The sequence below is a fragment of the Malaclemys terrapin genome, chromosome 8, assembly GCF_027887155.1.
Source record: "Malaclemys terrapin pileata isolate rMalTer1 chromosome 8, rMalTer1.hap1, whole genome shotgun sequence".
In the NCBI taxonomy this organism is placed as follows: Eukaryota; Metazoa; Chordata; order Testudines; family Emydidae; genus Malaclemys; species Malaclemys terrapin.
The window spans coordinates 83,346,227-83,367,476 of NC_071512.1; the positions used below are offsets into that span (position 1 = coordinate 83,346,227).

Here is a 21,250-nt window from a genome sequence, read left to right on the forward strand (position 1 = left end):
TGTACTGTGACTATTAACCTTGGTTGTTGTTTTCTTGTCATAGTGGGATATGCAGTATCTGAAACTACACTTGAAGACAAATTAACTTACCAATGTTTTCAGTGGGCATTGAGACTCTAGTTGGTTCTAAGAGATTGTCAGCCAAGACAAAAGCCCCTTCTTCTAGTGTATCAAGTAACATTGTTGCAGCGTGTGCTTGTTCTGAAGAATTCATATCTTTCCAGGATTCTAGAGCTTCAGGCCTGAGCAGGTTGTTCACTGTGTCAACGATTGCCTGTATTCATTAGAAAACTATCATTAGGTGTGATTGCCCTAGGCAGTGGGAGAAAGTTTCCAACATTATCTGGTGACAATTATAATATTTATCTGTCAAGATGATTTACTGTGATTTAATGGCACCAGAAAATTATTTTCAACATAAAAATATTTCCAACCCTTTGTTGAACTAGCACAAATAGAGGTGAACTAGTCACCAGCAGTGTGTTATCTGTCACTGGTAAACATGCAGCTCTGACTTGTTTCGTATCAGATATGAAGACTGCGTTATTAATGTGCTGAGAAATGTAAGAACCAATGCAAATGGTCTTGCCTGAAGCTTAATATTGAAGTTAATGTAAAAAAAATATAATTCACATTTAGAAAACACCAAAAATACCAAAGCCAGCATTCCAACATTTAGGCTAAAAAGGCAATACTATTATCCTACAAACTTAACACAACACATGCAGCTACAGTACCATAATCTGTTGTCTAAGACAAACTCTCTCTTTTATTATAAGAGGCATGAAATGAAGTTGCCTCAGTAGTTATAAAATAGTCTGCACCACTCTCTCTCTCCTTTCCTGTACCTGTTGACAAATACTTGGAAGCTTACTAACTTCCATTCCTGCACAATGGTCATTTAACAAAGGAAATCAGTAGAGCAAACAAGATGCCCACTGACTGACCCTGTTATCTGTGAAAGCATAATTACAAAACTGAACAAAGTTCCCATTTTTGAAAGTCTGCACTGTGACAACTATATTATTATGTATTAGGGTTCATTAAGCTGCATATAAAACAACAGTAAGTAAGGAGAAAAGGGAATTTGAAGAGACATCATTACATTCTCTTTACAAAATAATCCAATCAATCACAGTAATCAGTTAATCAATTGAAGGCAGGCTCTTACACATTAATGCATAATGTAGCTGTGCATTGAATATGCCATGCATTGCTGAATCATTGTCCCATTTACCTAGTCATAATGTGTCATTAAGCACATATATAATTTGATCAGTTTAAAAGCACTGGGAATGGAAACGGAACACAAAAATATTGGTTTGGAATACTACACTGTGCACATGAATGATTAGGAAAAGTTGGTTGAGGCTATTGTCAGAGCAAGATTAATTAGCCTAATCCATCTTTATATCCTCTTTCTGCCAGCATTGTGAGCCACACAACCTTCCTGGCAGGTTGAAGATACTTCGAAGTGGCATTAAAAGGCTTTTTTTTTTTTCGTTCTCTAATGGGAGACAGAATAGTCAAAATGCTCACACTGATACTGCTGCAGCCATTAACTAGAGTGGAACAGAAATTGGTCTGCAGAGGCCAGATTCATTAGTCACCAAGAAATACAGATTGGAGCCTCTAATCTGAGGTACAATTGAATCCTCTGTCACAAAGTGGGAACTTGCTTCATTTGCATAGTGTAAGTCAGTTTTTGATTTGTAATTTCAAGAGGTTTGTTATTCTTATCTGAACAGAGACGCTCATTTGAGACTCACTGAAAATGATATCGGTCAGAAATTAAGGTCGTGCTACTGTTTCTTGTGTATCTATATACCGTGCTGATTATATGCATTCATTAACTTGAAGCATGCCTTATTTACTACGGTACAATTTAACTCTATGTATTTCTTCAGTGGAATCAAAATGATTATCAATATAATAATATTTCTGAGGTGCGCTCTCCTCCCTGCTAAAGAGAGGGGGAAAAAATAAAAGACTATTTTTGTCCCAATGACACACGTGTCCTGGGCAACACACCAATTACTACATTTCCCATTAACCTATATCTTAAAAGGTGAACTGCAAATGAATTATGAAAATTCAGTCCATTCCAACAATATCTGCTGTGCTCCCCATTAACCAGGCTAAAAGGGACAATTAAAATATTATTATTTGAAATCTGATTCCACCACTCCTATTTCTTTTTTCCCTTTGGATCTCACAGTAACTATTCTTGCTGTGACCAACCAGCTCCCATTTCTATGCAAGGCTCTAGCCTGTGAAGGCTGGTGACCGGAGCAGTCCTATATAAAGGGGGGAATGTCAGATAAGAGGCTTTTCTTTTTATTATGTTGTGCGGTGTTTCAAAGTTTTTATTACCATTGTATTATATCCCATAGGGTGTAAGCAAAAATTAATAATATTAAAAAAGAAACTTTGAAAAACCGTGCAATATAATTTTAAAAAGCCACTTACGTGATCCTCTCTAGGCCAGTTTCTTCCACTAGCAGTACTGAGTGGTGGCAGTGACATAACTGGCACAGCATCACAGTGTGGGAACGGGGCACTGCAGGGATGGAGGCTGCAGAATCTGCAAGAAACTGAAAGTCAGGTAACAATATACTGCATGCCCCTTGTAGCTTAGCTAATGGGGCACTTGGCGCATACTGTACTGTAAAGTTACAGGATGATTTTATTTTTATTTGCAGTCCACTCCCTTAAGTTGCTGAATCTGACCTTTGTAAAGACTCTCAACAAAAATCTCTCGAATTTAAGATTGCACCTCAGAAAAAGCGAGAAACTAGCAATATGACAACATTTCTGTTTTATTGACATTTTTTCTCCACAAACATAACACAAGGAAACAGAGATATTATCATCTCCAAATCACAATACTCATTACTTTTCGATTGGGGGAAGGGAGGAGGAGAAGAGTTGTAAGCGCTGATCATTTGCTTATTCTGAGAGTATTATACCTGTGCAAAGCCAACATTTGTACAGTTGATATGGGGCACAAAACACATTTATCAAAGACTGAAATACATAGGATCATGCAGCAAGATGATAAAGCGTGGCAGGTTGCTGAAGCAGGGTGAAAGCAGGGTGACAGCACAGGAGAGATACCTTAAGGTAAGCCCTGCATGTCTTCTCTCGTTTTTGGAGCTTTTTAGTAAGAAAAAAGAAAATCAGAGGTTAGACACATTCTGGAAGCTACAGAAATATCCAAAAATTAGTCTGGTGTGTCAAATCTTCAGTATGCAGAGTCCAGATGTCTGTCTAGTTTTAGCCCAATGTACTTCCATGGGGCCATGCAACATTTTGAAGGACACTACTCCCCAACCATATACCTGGTTATAACCTTCCTTTCCTCCATCAATGGGAGTTCTGTTCAAACTATGAGTAGACTATGGGCATATGCTTGGTCTCTGGAGGAACTCTGCTCAGCAATATAGCTAGGCATTTTGAATAAAACCATCAACCACTCTTGCAAGAGCTAAAATCCCAAGACTGTAGTTGCCAGAGTGGGAGATGTGAGAGGATGGGATGGTCTTTCCAAAACAGACTGAGAAAAATCCTTAATTTATATTGTGCTGACTGAATCACAGTGGGCAAGAAGTTTAGCACTCACAACTGGAAAACTGGAATGATAATGTTATTATGATTCATATTCAAGAACATCAAGAGATATTTTTATCTGTGATAATATTTGCCAGTAGTAATAACATGTTTACTATACCCAATTATCATTAGTGACTAATGCTCAGGTCTTAAATGGACTACCAAAGGCTCTGATCCTGCAATAGGTTTCCATGAAGATACGCTACTCCCCAGAGTTCAATAGTGTCCCTTCTTCTCAAACCAGAGGTGATCTATTCAATATTTAAATAAGCATACACACATTTTATATTTGAACCCAGTCATCTACTGAGCTTCATATCAGCCAATTAATAAAATTTACACTTTATTGTGGATTTGTTTTTTTCTTAAATCTTTATTTGTACAGTAGGAGTAAAGCATAGATTTGGCAGTAATGTTTCTGAAAGGGAAAAAAGGATTATCCTAGCAAGTGGAGGTGTGGGAAACTGTGTACCTTGTTATAACTCCGCCCAGCTGAGTCTTTTTCACTAGGCCTCAGTTCTTGCAGTTGAGCATCAAGAATGTCCACCAACTGTTCCATCAGCCTCACTGATGAACTCACATCACCAGCAAAAACTGGTCCTTTGGTGTGTTTAGCCAGTTCATTGGCAAGACTAGCAGCATTTTCTCCACTTCTGATCTGAAAAGACAATTTATATTATCTCAGCAGGATCCCTTGTTCTGCTTATGGCTTCCAATTTTGGTTCTCTGTATACCTTTGTTGTGGCAAAATAATCATTTGCACGTACATTGAAATCCACAACTAATTGAACCAATAACTTTATCTCAGAAGATTAAAAGTTCTTAGATCCATAACACACAAAGCAGTCAAAACCAGAAATTAGATTGGTGATTTTGGGCTAGATCTTCTATTTCATCTTCACTTTTATTTTACCACTGTTATCAGACACTAATAAATCTTTTTGTTCATACCAGTGTTTGAGCCATTTGAAAGTCAAGCAGCTGGTAGTGATGGCAAATTATTTAGTTTCATAAACCTCACTAAGGCTCACTAGGGAGGGGAAAAACAAAAAGTGATGCTGCATTCTGATCATATTCTGTTTTTAATGCACTTTTTTAGAATGCACTTTCTTCCATCATTTTCAGTTAGCTAAACATCTGCTTATACCGTACATATTTTGGTGTGCACTTTATAGTACTTGATTTATTAGGTGAATGTACTTTTTTTCTATTGAACATCAAAAAGCATGTTTGAATTTAATAGGAATGAAATTAAGCAAGCATGGACTCATTAAAAGAGTTTAATTTAGAAAACAGCTTACCAAAGAACACATGTGAACCTAGCTTTCAGTAAATGCTTTACAGACAAAGTATGCATAATTCTTTCTGCTTTTAAATTGAACAAAGAGTAATAAAGATGGTTTCAACATACAAAGCTGAATAATTTATGTTCAGAGTTAAAACCCTTAATCACCAGTGTGTATCATATTAAAGGGTTCCAACCAACCTTCTGAGCCAGCTGATTTACCCAGTGTGAGGTACAGTTGCTAAGATCAGGGCCCTTAGGGTTCCATGTTCCAGTGGAAACCATGCAGAGATACGAGGCAGTTCCTACAACAGATGTAGAAACAACAGTGAAATTGAAACCATTTTTCTGCATGCATTCGGGAAATCAGCTACAATGCACTCCAAACTCTTTATTAAATTTTGAATAGCACTAGTGGAAACAACTGACAAAATGTAAGAAAATAATGTAAATTACAAACGGCAATATACAAATCAGGGTAAAGTATCAGACTTTTACAGCAAACAAACAGAAATCTCTTGATTTTCCCTGGAAATCATCCAGAGAGCAGCTCATAATGGGACAGGCAGCTGTAAGCAAGCTTCTCTACAGTTCTCAAGCAAAGACCTAAGATTTGCCCTGGATTCTTGAGAAGTGTGTGTGAGGTCATTCTGTATCTATTATCAAATGCCTTTTATTGATCAAAGCCTGAACAAACACTACATACTCTGAGTAACAAAAATCATGACAGTTTGAGATTACCCAAAACAAAAAATGCCATAAAAGAGTTGTCCATTCCTTTTCAAACATTTACTTGAGATCAAGAGTTTTTTTAAGGCAATACCTCGAGTTCCTTTGGGACAAGGGCGTTCAACCATCATTCCTCTTTGCGTCTGAGGCCAGCTAATCCCCCTGGCCTCATCAGGTTCACAGAATCTCTCTGGCAAAGGGAAAAAACTTGTCACAGGAGGAATTTTCGTTGTGGAAACTGCTGGTGGTGGCTTGGGCCCTCTGCTTCCTTCCTTTGTGCCTCCAGCTAATGTTGTGCTTATGGGGCCTTTCTGTGAAGTCGTGCTTATGGTTGACACAGTGGTTTTGTATAGCTCTGCTGAAGAAGTTATTGTCACTGCGGTAGTAGGCACTGTAGGAGAAAATAAGAGTAATAAAAATAATTGTTCTTCAAAATAGTGAAGAAAGGTAAAAAAAGGTTATGTGATTTTACATGATTCTCTTGTGTCTTTTTTTCTTTATTTCAGTATCAATCTTTTGCGCTCTCTACAGTCACTGTTAAGCGTATAATTCTGAATGAGTTTCTATTCTTTTTTTAATTCTCTCAGTCTCAAATTAACATGATGGTTCAGTACATTTTGTTTACACCTTCTCTCTGATACAAATTGATAGTTACATTGCTAAAGGCCGAGAGGCACTGGTAATGAATTATCAGTACATGACAAATACACATAAAACAATTAAACATGTTCTAATCACCTTAAAAAAGAGCAGTATGATAGAGTAATTTAAATCAATGTGCTGTAAACAATCAAGCTCAGTGTAACAACAAAAAATTGTGGGCTGTAAATAACTAGGCCATTTAAAATCTAAAAAACATCGTCACCCACTCTACACCTTGCAGGAAAATAATTACTGTAACATCTTCTCATCCAGCATCATTCTTGCTTGATTAGATCCCAACAGAAGAAAAAGCCTAGCGTGTATGTGTTGTCTTAGTTTTTGATCATCTCAGGTTTTAACATTTTTTTTTATATATAAAGCGGGTATGAAGAAACAAGTAATTCAAGCCTGTGGCAAATACATGGCTTAATCTTCTGTGTCAAGACAACACTGGGTTAGACCAAATAATTTCTGATTTGAGACCCACAACCGATTGATTCTGCTGACCCACATACGGAATGTACTAACAAATAATCCTTGTACTGATGGAGTACAGAACAGATCTGTTTGGAGTCCTATTAGGCTACAGAAGTATAATATTGGTATCTATGAATATTATGCTCACCATCATAATTTGTTCATCTGATAGCAATAAGGGCCAGCGGAAGAATGCAGCTGCATCATTTGTTATTTCTGCATCTCCACAGGCATGCATGATGCTTTACAGACAAAGAAAAGACAAGCCTCTGTCCTTTATTTAAAATGAAGAATTTAAAATGAAGGACAGGTATTTACTTCACCTCTTGTCAGACATACTGGAAACAAATGGATTTGACATTTTTCAGTTTTTGGGGTTGTTGGGTTTGGGTTTTTTTTGTTATTTCTCATAGGCTTATATAATAATAAAATAATATATGGAGATATACCTATCTCCTAGAACTGGAAGGGACCCTGAAAGGTCATTGAGTCCAGCCCCCTGCCTTCTCTAGCAGGACCACTTCACTAGCAGGACCAAGTACTGATTTTGCCCCAGATACCTAAGTGGCCCCCTCAAAGATTGAACTCACAACCCTGGGCTTACCCTAATCATACAAAGGGAATTTTCACCTCATGTCCTTGGGCTATGATTTATCAAAAATATACATACTTGAAAATAAATTATACCGCGAGTGTAAACAAGTGTACCCGAGCTGTCTTTCAGATTTTTTTGAATTTTTCAAAAGATGTTTTAAGAGTCTCAAATGTTGTTTACACATTTCACGTTACACATCTTTTTTTATTAAAATCCTTTTTCACATTACTCACTTATAACAATTCTTCATGGATAAATGTTTTATAGACAACATCAACTGACCTTGCTAAAATATAAATTTACATGGCAATTTTTGATTTGTTTTCAGTTTCAAGTTCTTAAAGAGCAAACTAAATTTCTTGTAAAAACAATATATGCAAAGATATTCTTTCTGACATTACTCTCCATCTCAATCAGAAACTTCTTAAGTTTGCATCTTATTTCCAGTCTAATTTATTTACTGTTTGAGTACTGCCTGTGTAATCCTGCTGAACTTCTTGCCTACCCAGCTGCAGCAAAAACCTATTCAAACCTGTCTATCTTTTTTTTTTAAGTATTTGCATGACATCTTGTGAAACCTCTGTAATTTTCTTTTGATTACAATGCAGCCAGGCTTTCAGTGCTTTCTCAATTAACATTTGTCAAAAGCATCACAATCACTTGAAGAAGTGTCAAGTAACTGCTGCTGAATCAGGTGCTGAGGGGTGGGGAGGGGAGAATGGAGCAGGGGAGAACGGATTATAACTATTATCCTATATATCCCATGACACACAGTGCTAATTAGTACATATTTAATCAATGAAATCTGTATTAACAATATTGCAATTAGTACTGTTATTAGACCTTTACTTTTGGTTTTGGGACAAGAATAGTCTAAATATTATAGGAACTAGCTAAATATCAGTAAAAGGACTCATGACAAATATTTGAAATTCAATAGTGAGGTGACTATTTTAAGAACACACAATTTCATACTGCATCTCTGAGTGCAGCTGATTTGCTATAGACTATTTTCAATGCTACCCATTAAAATAAATGATATAGCACATCTACTTTGGTTTTAAGGGGATGATCTGCAAATACTGGTAATAAGAAAGACATTTTAAAAATTATTTATAATCCCTAATTAGTAATAACATAAAATCACAAAAATAAAATGTATTTTAAAAAACTATCTACAAAATACTTTTCTCAAGACCTGAGTGGAATTGCATATCTGAAAGAGCACACTACAATAATTCAAATGGAGTTGGAAGTGCAGGAAAGGAGAAGCACCTTCAGTGGAAAATGTTAAAAAAACGACAATTCACGAAATCACTTTTGAAAAACATCTAGCATTTAAAAGGCAGGTCATTTTGTATTTAAGGAACTATGGGAGGATTTAATCTACAATGTAATCGAAGATTTCTATTTAGATGCAAAACTGGAGTTTATTCTTTTTTTCATTGCAACTTAATTCGAATAATGACTATTAGGTAATATCTGTACAGCACTAGGAAGGAGAGAACATGCAAGCCTGATATGCCATCAACCAGAACTTTTACAATGAGGAGGTGACAGCTGTCGAGTAACTGCTTACACCCCAGGACTGCATCTCAGCGTCAGGTAGAAAATCACCCTCTTGTGCCCAGAAGCGGGGATGGGACAGTAGGGGGTTAAGATATGTTTAATTTGCCTCCCACATCAAAACTAAAGCAGTTACGAAATCTCATTTTGTTTGGTCTTAACTTTTAGACTGGGCTACAATACTTGTGGCAATGGGAGGAGGAAAACTTCCCTTAAAAAAAATTTTTTTTTGTGAGAATGTGTTCAACTGAAATTGGACTGCACAAACAAGTAAAAATACAAACAAAAAGAGGTAAATGTAATTATTGTGTAGATGATAAATTAGCTTACATTTATATCCTATACATATACATGCTATTTCCTAAACCAAATTTAAATTAATACTCAAACTATCCAAATAGGGTTGCCAACTTTCTAATTGCACAAACCTGAACACCCTTGCCCTGCCCCTTCCCCTGAGGCCATGCCCCTTCTCTGAGGCTCTGCCCCTGCTAACTCCATCTCACCTCCCTCCGTCACTCACTCTCCCCCACCCTCACTCACTTTCACTGGGCTGGGGCAGGGGTTGGGGTGCAGGGGACTGAGGGCCTGGGATGGGGGTGTGGGCTCTGGGGTGGGGCCAGAAATGAGGAATTCATAGTGTGGGAGGGGGCTCCAGGCTAGGGCAGGGAGTTGGGGTGCGGGAGGGGATGAGGGCTCTGGAGTGAGAGGTTTGGGATGCAGGAGCGGGCTCTGGGTGAGAGCCGAGGTGTTCGGAGTGCAGGAGGGGACTCCGATTAGGGGCCAAGGGGTTCAGAGTGCAGGAGGGGGCTCTGGTCGGGGGCCGAGGATGCTCAAGGCTGGGGTATAGGAGGCGGTTGGGGGTGCGGGCTCTGGGAGGGAGTTGGCTCAGGGATGCGGGCTCCGGCTGGGCAGCGCTTACCTCGATCGGCTCCTGGAAGCGACCGGCATGTCCCTCCGGCTCCTAGGCTCAGGGCCACGGTTCCCGGCCAATAGGAGCTGCGGAGTTGGTGCTTGGGGCGGGGGCAGCGCATGGAGACACACACCCCCTCTCTACCCCGGCCGACCTTGTGCCTAGGAGCTGAACATCCCGGCCGCTTTTGGGGGCCGTGTGGAGCCAGGGCAGGTAGGGAACCTTCTTTAGCCTCACTGCGCCACCAACCAGATTTTTAGCGGCCTATTAAAATCTCCTGGATTGCTTTCAATAGTCACCGGGAGATCGAGGCTGATTCCGGTAGACTCCCAGCCAATCCGGGAGGGTTGGGACCCCTCTACCCAAATGGATTACTCCTTCCCCGAATGAAAATGTAGGAATCACTGGGGTGAAATACAGCAACTGTTTAACAGTGTGCTATGTAACAGAATAGCTTAACAATTTAAGACAGGGAGTAAATGATAATTTCCCCCCCAATGGAAAGTGTAATTTAGATAGTAAAGGCCAGATTACTAAAGGTATTTTGGCACCTAAATATGCTCGTAACTTCTTTTCAAAATCCCACTAGGCATCTAAGTGCCTAACTCTCACTGAAATGCCTGACTCCCATTGACTTTAATGGAAGTTGGGGCCTAGGCACTTTTCAAAATTCTACAAGGTTCCTATCTGCATCTTTAGGTGCCTAAATACCTTTAAAAATCTGGCTTTAAATCCCAATGACTTTCAATGAGATGTAGCCGCTTACGTGCCTAAATCAATTCTGAAAACAAGACTCAGGGCTTGTTACAACTTAAAACGCTGCCCCACTGCAGCTGCACCGCAGTAACGCTTCAGTGAAGCTACTACCTATGCCGACAGGAGGGCTTCCCCCATTGGCATAGGTATCGTACCTCCCCGAGAGGCGGTAGCAAGGTCTACAGGCAAATTCTCCTGTTGACATAGCGCTGTCTATACCATGGGCTAGGCTGGTTTAACTGCATCGCTCAAAGGTCTGGATTTTTCATACTCTTGAGCAACATAGTTATACTGATTTTATTTCCGGGCTTAGACCAGGCCTGAGGCTTCTAAGTCACTTAAGCACTTTTGAAAATTTTACCCCAACAAAGTAACAACAGACACATTGGCTAGGTCACTGCAATTAACACTTCCTATGCTCACAAACAGTGCCGTGGGATTTGAAATACCCCATAAGTAGCAAGGAACTTTGTTTTACATTTCTTCTGAAAGATGGCCGCTTAGCACAGACCTGGGTATTGTTTTAATTTTGACTCAGGGAAATCACCAACACTTCCTGCAGCACCTAGGTATTAAGAAGTTGCGCAGCCAGCTATTAACCCAGCCAATCCTGCTTAGTTGAGAACACAAAGTTAGCATAACCCAGGGGTCAGGAACGTTTGGCACATGGCTCGCCAGGGTAAGCACCCTGGTGGGCCAGGTCAGTTTATTTACCTGCTGACGGGGCAGGTTCGGCCGATCTCTGCCCCCACTGGCCGCGGTTCGCTGTCCCGGGCCAGTGGGGGCGGCGAGAAGCGGCGCGGGCGAGCGATGTGCTGGCAGTGGCTTCCCGCCGCCCCCATTGGCCCGGGACGGCAAACCGCATGCTTACCCTGGCGAGCCGTGTGCCAAACGTTGCCGATCCCTGGCATAACCCATGTTCTTAATTGATATCTACACATGATAATAAAGGTTTCAATAAACTAGCAAAATTGCTACAGTTGAAAACTGGGTTAATCGGCTACCATTATCTCATCTCTTTCACCATGATCACTCCTCAATCAATCAGCAGCATGAGATAATGGCGGAGATCTGATTTTCTTTAGCTGTTTGCTGCATGGCTCCTTGGAAGATTCTTGGGGTGATAAAGATTTATTTGCACTAACTTCCCATTATTTTAAGGCCTGGGTATTGGCATTATAAGGGCTTGTGCTCTACACACACCCACAGCTGCTATATTTTCCTGCAGTGATCTGATAAAATGTAATGATAGTTAACATGCTGCAAATAAGGAGAATGAACTCCAGTTTGAACTGTTTTGCACGGTTAGCACAAATTGGAATGAACATAGATTAAATCTTCCCCTAATTCACTGAGAAAAGAATCTGCCTTCTCTTTGATGCCAAAAAGCATTACAATGTAACAACATATCCATTTTTGAAAATACCCCCTGCTCCTCCTAATTCTTTCAATTTAGAAAGTATTTTATTCCTGAATTTCTTCTGCCTTCTTGCATTCTTTGGGTGTCTGTGAGTTCCAGATCCAGGGTGAGCCCGTCATCCCCCTGGCAGAGGGGCAGGCATATCAGTACTTGGGCACGCCGACAGGTTTCCATGTCCGGCAGACACCCAAGAACACCATCCAGGAGATCTTGCAGGATGCCGCCAAGATTGACGCCTCTCTGCTGGCACCATGGCAGAAGATAAATGCCCTGAACACCTTCCTGATCCCACGCATCTCGTTCACCCTAAGGGGATCCGCCGTGGCAAAGGTGCCCCTCAACAAGGCAGACAAGATCATCTGGCAGCTGGCGAAGAAGTGGCTGTTCTTTCCCCAGAGAGCCAGCAATGAGCTGGTCTACCTCACCCACAGGCATGGCGGTGCGAACGTCCCCCGCCTGGGTGATCTGTGCGATGTCACGGTAATCACCCACGCCTTCCGCCTGCTGACATGTCCCGATGCCACGGTAAGGAACATCGTGGCAAACGCCCGGCGTGATGCGACAGAGAAGCGGATCGGCAGAGCCCCTTCCAACTAAGACATCACCACCTTCCTGAGCGGCTCCCTGGATGGGGAAATTGGACGGGACAGGCGCGACATCACTTCACTGTGGTCCCGCACTCGCAACGCCACGCGTCGCCTGGGGAAGCGCATTGGCTGCTGCTGGGAGTGCTGCGAGGAGCGCCAGGAGCTGGGAGTCCGGGTGCCACAGATCAGGTCTGATGACAACACCATCGTCACCCCAAGTGCCAGGGGCTTGCTGGAGAGGACCCTGAAGGCTGCCATCCACTCACTGTACGTGGAAACCCTGAAGTGTAAACCGGACTAGGGTAAAGCCTTTGAGTTGACCAGCAACTTCCTCGCCAGGAGCGGTTTCACTCATTTTACCAACTGGCAGTTCATCCACCATGCCCGGCTCAACTGCGTCCTGCTCAACGGAGCCATCCACCATGGGAACCGAGACAGGAAATGTGGCTATTCCAAGGAGACGCTGCCCCACGTCCTATGCAGCTGCAAACCCCACTCCAGAGCCTGGCAGCTACGCCACAACGCCATCCAGAACCGCCTGGTGAAAACCATTGCACCACACCTGGGGGAGATCTCCGTGAACTGCGCCATCCCCGGTACCAACAGCCAGCTACAACCTGATGTTGTCGTCACCGACGAGGCCCAGAAAAAGATCATCCTCGTCGACATCACGATCTTCTTTGAGAACAGGACCCCTGTATTTTGTGAAGCCCGAGATCGTAAGCTGGAAAAGTACGCCCTCCTGGCCGACACTCTGAGAGTGAAGGGCTACGAGGTGCAGATGGACGTCCTGATCATCAGAGCCCTGGGCGCCTGGGACCCCTGCAACGAGCATGTGCTGCGGACCTGCAGGATTTGTCAACGCTATGCATGGCTCATGCGGTGCCTCATGGTCTCAGACACCATCCGATGGTCCAGGGACATCTACATCAGGCACATCACTGGCCACTGACAGTACCAGGAGGCGTGAGCCAGAGTGACATCGTTCTTCGACTACGAGAAAGGGACCAAGAGACTTTCTCCACTGGATCATATGAACTGGAACCATAAACTCCCTGAACATTAAATCTCACCAAATGAGAGTCAATCCATCCTCATCATCATATCCACTCATTATACTCCACACCTGAACATAGCCACTTTATGAACTTCTGTACTTTGCCCCATCAACCTGTTACCCCCAGTCGGGGATATTGCAGATTATGTATTCCTTATGCCACCCGATCTTAAACCAAACTTTGCACCCTCGATAATCTGTGTGTTATTCCCTGATAACCAGAAACTTCTATGCTTAAACTCTGTACCGTTCACTTTTTTTTAATCATCATCTTAATAAAATCTTTAAATCTGAAAAAATGCAGTATCCTCACCCACACGGCTTGCCAGGCAAGTAAAGAAGAATCTGGTATGGTTTACACACTTGTTTTGAGTTGCATCTGTTTATTATTTTAAGTCCAAATATATTTTATTACGAATTTAGGAATATAACTTTTTAAAAACTTATCTTTTCACTTAACCCAAGAAACCACATTCCTACACAGTTTTTATGTGGTGTTCAATCATACGAAGTATCAAAGTGCTGTGGAGGGAGCGGTAGCATAGAGACTACTTTACAGAACTTTGTACAGTAATTCCCATAAGTGCAGAGCGGGGGAAAATAGCATACAAAGGATGAAGTCAAGGGAAGGGACTGTGAAGGAGAGAAAAGGCGGATATGATATCGGTCTGTTTCTTGGTGCAAGAGAGTACTTTGGTCACAACATTCTGAATTCCCTGAAGGATTGAGGAAAATTGTAAAATAGACAATTGCAATAGGAGAGATTGTGATTAAAACATGGATAAAGGTTTCAGCAAAGGCAGGGTCAAAGTAAGGTCAAATACTGGCAATATTCTAGAGATTGCAGTAGGCAGAATTAAACATAAGGAAGACATCTGAAGAAGGAAAACATAGGTCTGAGGTCAAGAACGAGTCCAAGATTTTTGGCCTTGGGAGAAATGTGAATGTCTGACTTCAGGAGTGCGAGTCAGATATGACAAAGAAGTCTTTTTACCCAGGAGGACTTCAGTCTTTGAAACACTCAGCATTTGGAAGTTATGGTGTAGCCAAGCATTGACAGAGTCAAGACAGCAGATAGACAGGTGACAGAAGGATCAGAGAGAGTCATTACTGCTCCCATTCCAAAGAGAAGTGACACAGATTGCTAAATTTTCCATAACGGCCCCAAATTAACCATTCCAACAGAAGAAGTCAAAGCCAGGACGTCTGCTTTTGCAGCACTAACTCTATGACATCATTAAATGCCTGATACTAGGGTATTTTAGGACAAGGCAGCAAAACACTAAGGTGCTATGGTTAAAAGATGTAGAAACAACACCCAACTTTATAAATAGACAGTTAAGAACATAAGAATGGCCATACTGAGTCAGAGAAATAGTCCATCTAGCCCAGTATCCTGTCTTCTGACAGTGGCTAGTGCCAGATCCTTCAGACGGAATGAACAGAACAGGGCAATTATCACGTGACCCATTCCAACATCCAGTCCCAGCTTCTGGCAGACAGATGTTTAGGGACACCCAGAGCATGGGGTTGCATCCCTGACTATATTGGCTAATAACCATTGGTGGACCTATCCTCCCTGAACTTACCTAATTCTTTTTTGAACCCAGTTATACTTTTGGCCATCACAACACCATCTGAAAATGAGTTCCGCATATAAAGTGTGCATTGACAGTTGTTATAAATGATCTTGTGCAACTACAAAAAACCAAACAAACAAACAAACAAAAAAACCCCAATGATCTCAAAATTTGACCTCCAGTCTACCAATAAGTGTCTTACACATAAAGACACCACAATCACATTGTACTGTAATAAGAAAACTGATAGTCAATTTTCACAGATTAATTTAATATTATGCTGACACTAAAGTCATCTGAGTATTTTATACAAACAAAATATTGGTTTTAAGGGCTGTCTTCCTAATCCCGCTATGACTTTATTTTTGTGTATTTAAAGGACATTCATATTAGGCAGCTTATGTCTCTCTTCAATGTGCTGTTTCTTTAACTATGGGGAGCTGGCTTAGGGTATGTTTACACTGACGCTCAGAGAGTGCTTCCCAGCACGGATAGACAGACTCGTGATAGCTCTTCTCGAGCTAGCTAAAAATACGCACTGACCAGCAGCTCAGGCTAGCTGAGTACAAAACTGCTCTGACCCCCCGATACACACCCAGGTGGCTAGACTGAGCCGGTGCTCAGGCTACACTGCTACTTTTAGCATGCTCGCTAACACAAATCCATCTACCCAATCTGGGAAGAATGAACTCAGCTGCAGTGTAGACATACCTTTAGATTGAAGGAGACGAGGTAAAATTTATTTTTAGTTCTTATGTGTATATATGTATGTGTTCTATATTAGGTTATATATATTAGGGCTGTCGATTAATCGCAGTTAACTCACGTGATTAACTCAAAAAATTAATCGCAGTTTTAATAACACTGTTAAACAATAGAATACCAATTAAAATGTATTAAATATTTTTGATGTTTTTCTACATTTTCAAATATATCAATTTCAATTATAACACAGAATACAAAGTGTACACTGATCACTTTGTATTATTTTTATTACAAATATTTGCACTGTAAAAATGATAAACAAAAGAAATAGTATTTTTCAATTCACCTCCTACAAGTACTGTAGTACGGTCTCTTTATCATGCAAGTGCAACTTACAAATGTAGATTTTTTTGTTATATAACTGCACTCAAACACATAACAATGTGAAACTTTAGAGCCTACAAGTCCACTCAGTCCTATTTCTTGTTCATCCAGTCGCTAAGAGAAACAAGTACATAGATTTATTTGTGTGTCTATAGTAAAATAAAATTAAAAATCAATATACAGTCACTGTCTTCCACTGAGCTAGAACTGCAACAGGATAATTACACAGAGACTCTCAAGCCACCACCAAAATTTTCTAAAGATACCTTCATGGACGAACAGTGAAAACACTGTGTTCTATATAAGGAAGGGAAGAGTAGTATTAGCAAAGAGCTCAAAAAGCTTTTTACTCCCTTTCAAGCTCTTGCTTCACTCACCTTCTGTTTGACTAGAGCTCCAATAGTGAAACGAACACTAGGGCAGTTGCCCCAGTCCCATAAAATAGTTAGAACCAGCATCTGTTTTCCAATTGACCCCATCATCGTTAAACGTTCTGCAGCATCCAGTTACAACATATAACAACATTCCAAAAACAATCTAAGGCTTGGTCTACATACAGTTTTTGTACCAATATAATTATGTCAGGGTGTGGGATTTTTTTTATCAAAATAGGTATAACTGTACAACCGTTACTGTGGACGCAACAATAGTAGTACGAAGGTACCTTATATCAGCATAGCTTGTTCTCCTTCCCATACTAAGAATAGCTATACTGGTAAAAAGCACCTTTATACCAATATAACTGTGTTCGCACTAGTGGGAATGGTACCGCTTTGACTATACTAGTATAACTGAAGTGGTACAACTTTTGTGCATAGTAGACAAGACCTTACTGTAAGACTTTCTGAAGTGGCAAAAAAAGTTACTAAATCTACACATTAATGACATGAGAAGTGAAACATTTGCCTTCAATGATAAATAAGCTTGTCAAAATTCTTCCCGTTCCCTGTATCTCCCTTGCCAAAATGTTCCACACAGAGTAGTTCTTCATGAATTTACTCTATCTCTAGGTATTAACTTGTGGTTCATACTTGAAGTCATTTCTTATGAGATCTGTGTCCCAAAAGGCCTCTTTTGAGGAAGAGAAGGGGGAAGGGGGGTGGGGGGGAGGAAGAGAGCTGATGCAGATAGTTGTGTTCATTTCAGATTAACTGCAATTGTTACAGACTTACCTGGAAGACTAATGTGTAATTCCACAATGTCATCATCTGCTAGAAAGATGTAGGATAATCTTGTCTAAGCAGATACTGGAGACAGTGCAAGCAGGATGGAAAAACTTAAGAACATTTATACCTGGCATTGCACATTGACCCCATCAGTCCCCCCCAAGACCTTCTAGCACACATCTCCTTCAACTGCTGGTGCCAAGAAGTTAAAAGGTCTGCAGGTATACTGTAATCAATTAAAAGTCAGGAAGCAGAGCACAAATGCTAATAGGTTTCTGTCTCAAAATGAATGAAATAAGTCTTATTTCAACAGATCTCCTCTAGTAAAGGTGACACAAATACAAGCATTTATTCCTAATAAAATAATTCTCTTGTGAGCTACAAAGTAGGCACTTCAATGTGTGTCATACTAACAAAGTAACACTGCCATGTGTACTGAGTACCTAAAAAATCCTTGCCCTTCTGCCAAAATCAAGGTCTATAAACAAAAATGTCAGAATATATGTTATATTAATGATGACACAAGTGAACTGCAGAAGTAAAAGCAAATGCTTACCTTGGGCTGGGTCAGGTGGGCCAAACTCTAGAGAGTATCGGAGAATGAAGTTGTTGTTCCACACATACAGGTGGTTATCTCTTGGGTTGTAATCCACTGCTGCGATGTACTGGTACTGGTTGGGGAAGGGAATTTCTACATATTCTCCTCTGCTTAACCTGGTGTTGTAAATGTAATCAATTGCATTCTTGCCAGTTTCACTTTCGTTGTCTTGATACACTGATCGGACTACATAGAGGACTCCACATATCATAAAAGCATTGGATGCTGCCCGTTTGTCATATGTGGTTTCCCATGTTGCTTCAAAGCGAAGAGTATATGGATTCAATTGGCTAATAACTATCATTCCATTGTTTTGTTCCGTTGCATAAATTACCCATAAACCATTTTCATCAACTGCTAAATCAATATCAGTCTTTCCTCCCCATCTGTATGGAGAAGTGTCATGGTAGTTAGCATAATTGATAATGGCCTCTCCACTTTTAATTCTAGTCCTCAAGTCAAACTTTACAATGTTCCTGGTTCTTTCTTTGTTAAAAAATACAGCACCATCATAGACCACAAATCCAGTGCCATCCACTCTATTTGGAAGTTTGTAAGTTGTCTGTTGGCGTCCATTTTGGAAGTCCTCTAAAGAAGCATATTCTATCAAAGTATCAGTGCGATATGGAGTCCATGGCATGAAGTATATTTTATCTGCAGCCTGGAGAGGATCTTTGCACCAAGCACCTGCCTTTTGTTCAGCTTCATATAAAGACGGTGAGTCCACAATTGCTTTCAACGTCCCCGGGCAAACAAAAACTAACAGTCACAGAGAGAAGTAAGACAAGAATTATGTCAAATTAAAACATTCATGCAACCAAACAGACTAGGTAAGTCATAATGACTGTGTCAGGAAGAAAAGATTCATTTAATTTTATAATAATTGCAATTATCACTCTTTATCATCCACTTTTCTTAAAGTTACCATGTTCTTATTGTACCGGTATGTAAAGTGGATGGGAACTGTTTTCACTAGTACAGACCAAGGCTCAATAGCACACATGTACATCTAAAAATGTAGAGCTACTCTTGCAATTTCACTACTCTTAGACTTTAGTGAATACAGCATTTAGGCTCCAGAGCTTTTAACTGGTGTGTAGTAGTGCGGTAGGTCATTTCAGTAAAAAAATCACATCAAATTGTTTAGAACTTTAAGAAGTGGTGAGGCTGAAAAAGGAGGTGCCTCGATTAAAAATAAAGAAACAAAACAAATCATCAGGTATATAGAGAAAGCAATTAGAAGCAGAGAAAACAAAACACAACCAAAGCAATGAATGAAACAGACCAGGAAACCCTGTAACCAAGGCATGCTATGGAGTGGGTTCTGGAAGCCAGGCAAGATGACATTTTATTAACAGGAAAGTACCCAAGGATGAGAGAAAGAGAGGGAAAGAGAGAAAGCAAGGGAATCTCCCCTCCAGCCCCAAGTTTTTCAGACACTATATCCCACCACCTACTTTAAGCAACCAAGTCTCTTTACTGCAAACAGTCGACTTCTTTATGAGGTGTACTTATGAGATCCTGCTGATTATCATAATATCAGAGTGTTGTGGGTAGGGGAAGGGAGGAGGTTAACATCCATAAGGCACATAACAAGGAGCTGGGGTTTGGACTGTATACGTTATTTACCTTTTTGCTCCACTTCTATTTTAAGCATCGGAAGAAAAATAAAAAAGTGCAAGGAAAAAAGAAAGAAGATTAACATAAATTGACTATTAATCTAAGATTAAATTAGTAACAGATGCTAAATATAGGGAGAATAAGAACTGCACTATATAGGATAAAGAGAAACAGACAACAGGAAAACCTAGCAGGAGAAAGATTCTAAAGTTACATAAGTGAACATGGATCAATCATTTTAGTAGATTAAGGAGGCAACACCGATATGTTGGCATGTAGTTTCACTTAGTGAACCTGAATAAATAATGAATGACTTCACTAATGCATGATATACATACCCTTCCCAAATGCAATGTATATTCCTATCAAGTTGTTTTTTTAAAATGAAATATTAATATATATTATACACAGATAGGGATGTGTGGGCGTGTGTGTGAGCGCATGTGTGGGCGCATGCTTATAATCCCTAGGTCAGTGTTCTGTTTTTCTTTCTTGTAAGTGAAGTGGCTCATTGCCTTTAGTTTTCCTTAGGGTTCCCCCTCCCCAGAATGTTAATCTTGAGAATACTGTAACTTCTCAGTCTAGAACTGCAAAATCAGAGTAAAAGGAACAAGCGAAAATATCTAGAAGGAAGAAGCAAAAGCACAGAAAGCAAGAAGAAAAGAGAAGAAAAAAATTAACATTTAGCTCATTCAGGCATTCTCCAGCATCATCGACTAAGCCCGAAACAGCAAGCTAGTATGTAAAGACAATCATACGAAGCATTGAAAACAAATACCATCTCCACCACCACACACACCATTAAAGGAAAGTGCTTCATAAAACAAACCTGATTAGCAGAGTTGTTACATTACTGAAGCAATTCTTTCCCAAAGAAGTTTAAAGGAATAGATTATGTAGTTACATGAAGGGTGTTACAACCAAAATCCAACCAGTAAATAGCCTCCCAATAATTACTAGCCATAAAAACCAGTTCACACTGTCAGTGGGACTTTTGAAGTATGTTCCTTCAGTTTCAATAAATGACCTGGACAATGCCAGTTGTACCACTCCTTTATAACAGTATCTGTTGATACCAAAGAAGCGTATGAAAACTACCTGTACAGCTATTACACCTTCAGTATTATGGTATTATCTAGGAAACATATTTCTTTCTTCCACAAAAGGTTGTGGATTTTTGGTTTCATTTAACAACATTACCTGTGTTATTATGTGAGAACAGCACTGACTGAACCCATCTAATATTTCTTCAGGGGACAATTTAGAAACTTTTTTTTGGTTAATGTTTTTGAAATGAATGGTATTTTTCCTAGCCTTGTTCATTTATATATCTTCAGATAACACACTTATTTTCCTGCTATTTGTAGTTATGGACTTATCAAAGTAAACAGAACAGAATTTCTAGGTTGCCACAATTCTGATAGTGACTTTCAGATGATTCCATCTGTGAACTATGATGCATAAGCTTATTCCTCAGCAAAGAGCAATATTGTACCTGCTTAGAATCAGTAATAGTAGGGCAGTTGTGAAAAGACACGGATAACAAAAATCATTAATG

The 21,250-nt window shown here is 40.2% G+C and overlaps 1 protein-coding gene across 22 annotated transcripts in view; it reads right to left on the bottom strand.

Annotated features, from left to right (window-relative positions):
• ADGRL2 (adhesion G protein-coupled receptor L2) overlaps window positions 1-21,250 on the bottom strand; it is a 476,523-nt gene that overhangs the window by 37,941 nt on the left and 417,332 nt on the right. For 18 of the 22 annotated variants that reach the window (XM_054036673.1, XM_054036671.1, XM_054036669.1 and 15 more), the window contains 6 exons: window positions 18,031-18,831; window positions 5,721-6,017; window positions 5,099-5,202; window positions 4,085-4,270; window positions 3,118-3,156; window positions 91-274 (listed from right to left, as the gene is read on the bottom strand). In XM_054036673.1, coding sequence (XP_053892648.1) covers window positions 91-274; window positions 3,118-3,156; window positions 4,085-4,270; window positions 5,099-5,202; window positions 5,721-6,017; window positions 18,031-18,831 — 1,611 coding nt within the window. The remainder of the gene's footprint in view (window positions 1-90; window positions 275-3,117; window positions 3,157-4,084; window positions 4,271-5,098; window positions 5,203-5,720; window positions 6,018-18,030; window positions 18,832-21,250) is intronic. The other 4 variants (XM_054036677.1, XM_054036680.1, XM_054036689.1 and 1 more) reach the window with 1 other exon arrangement.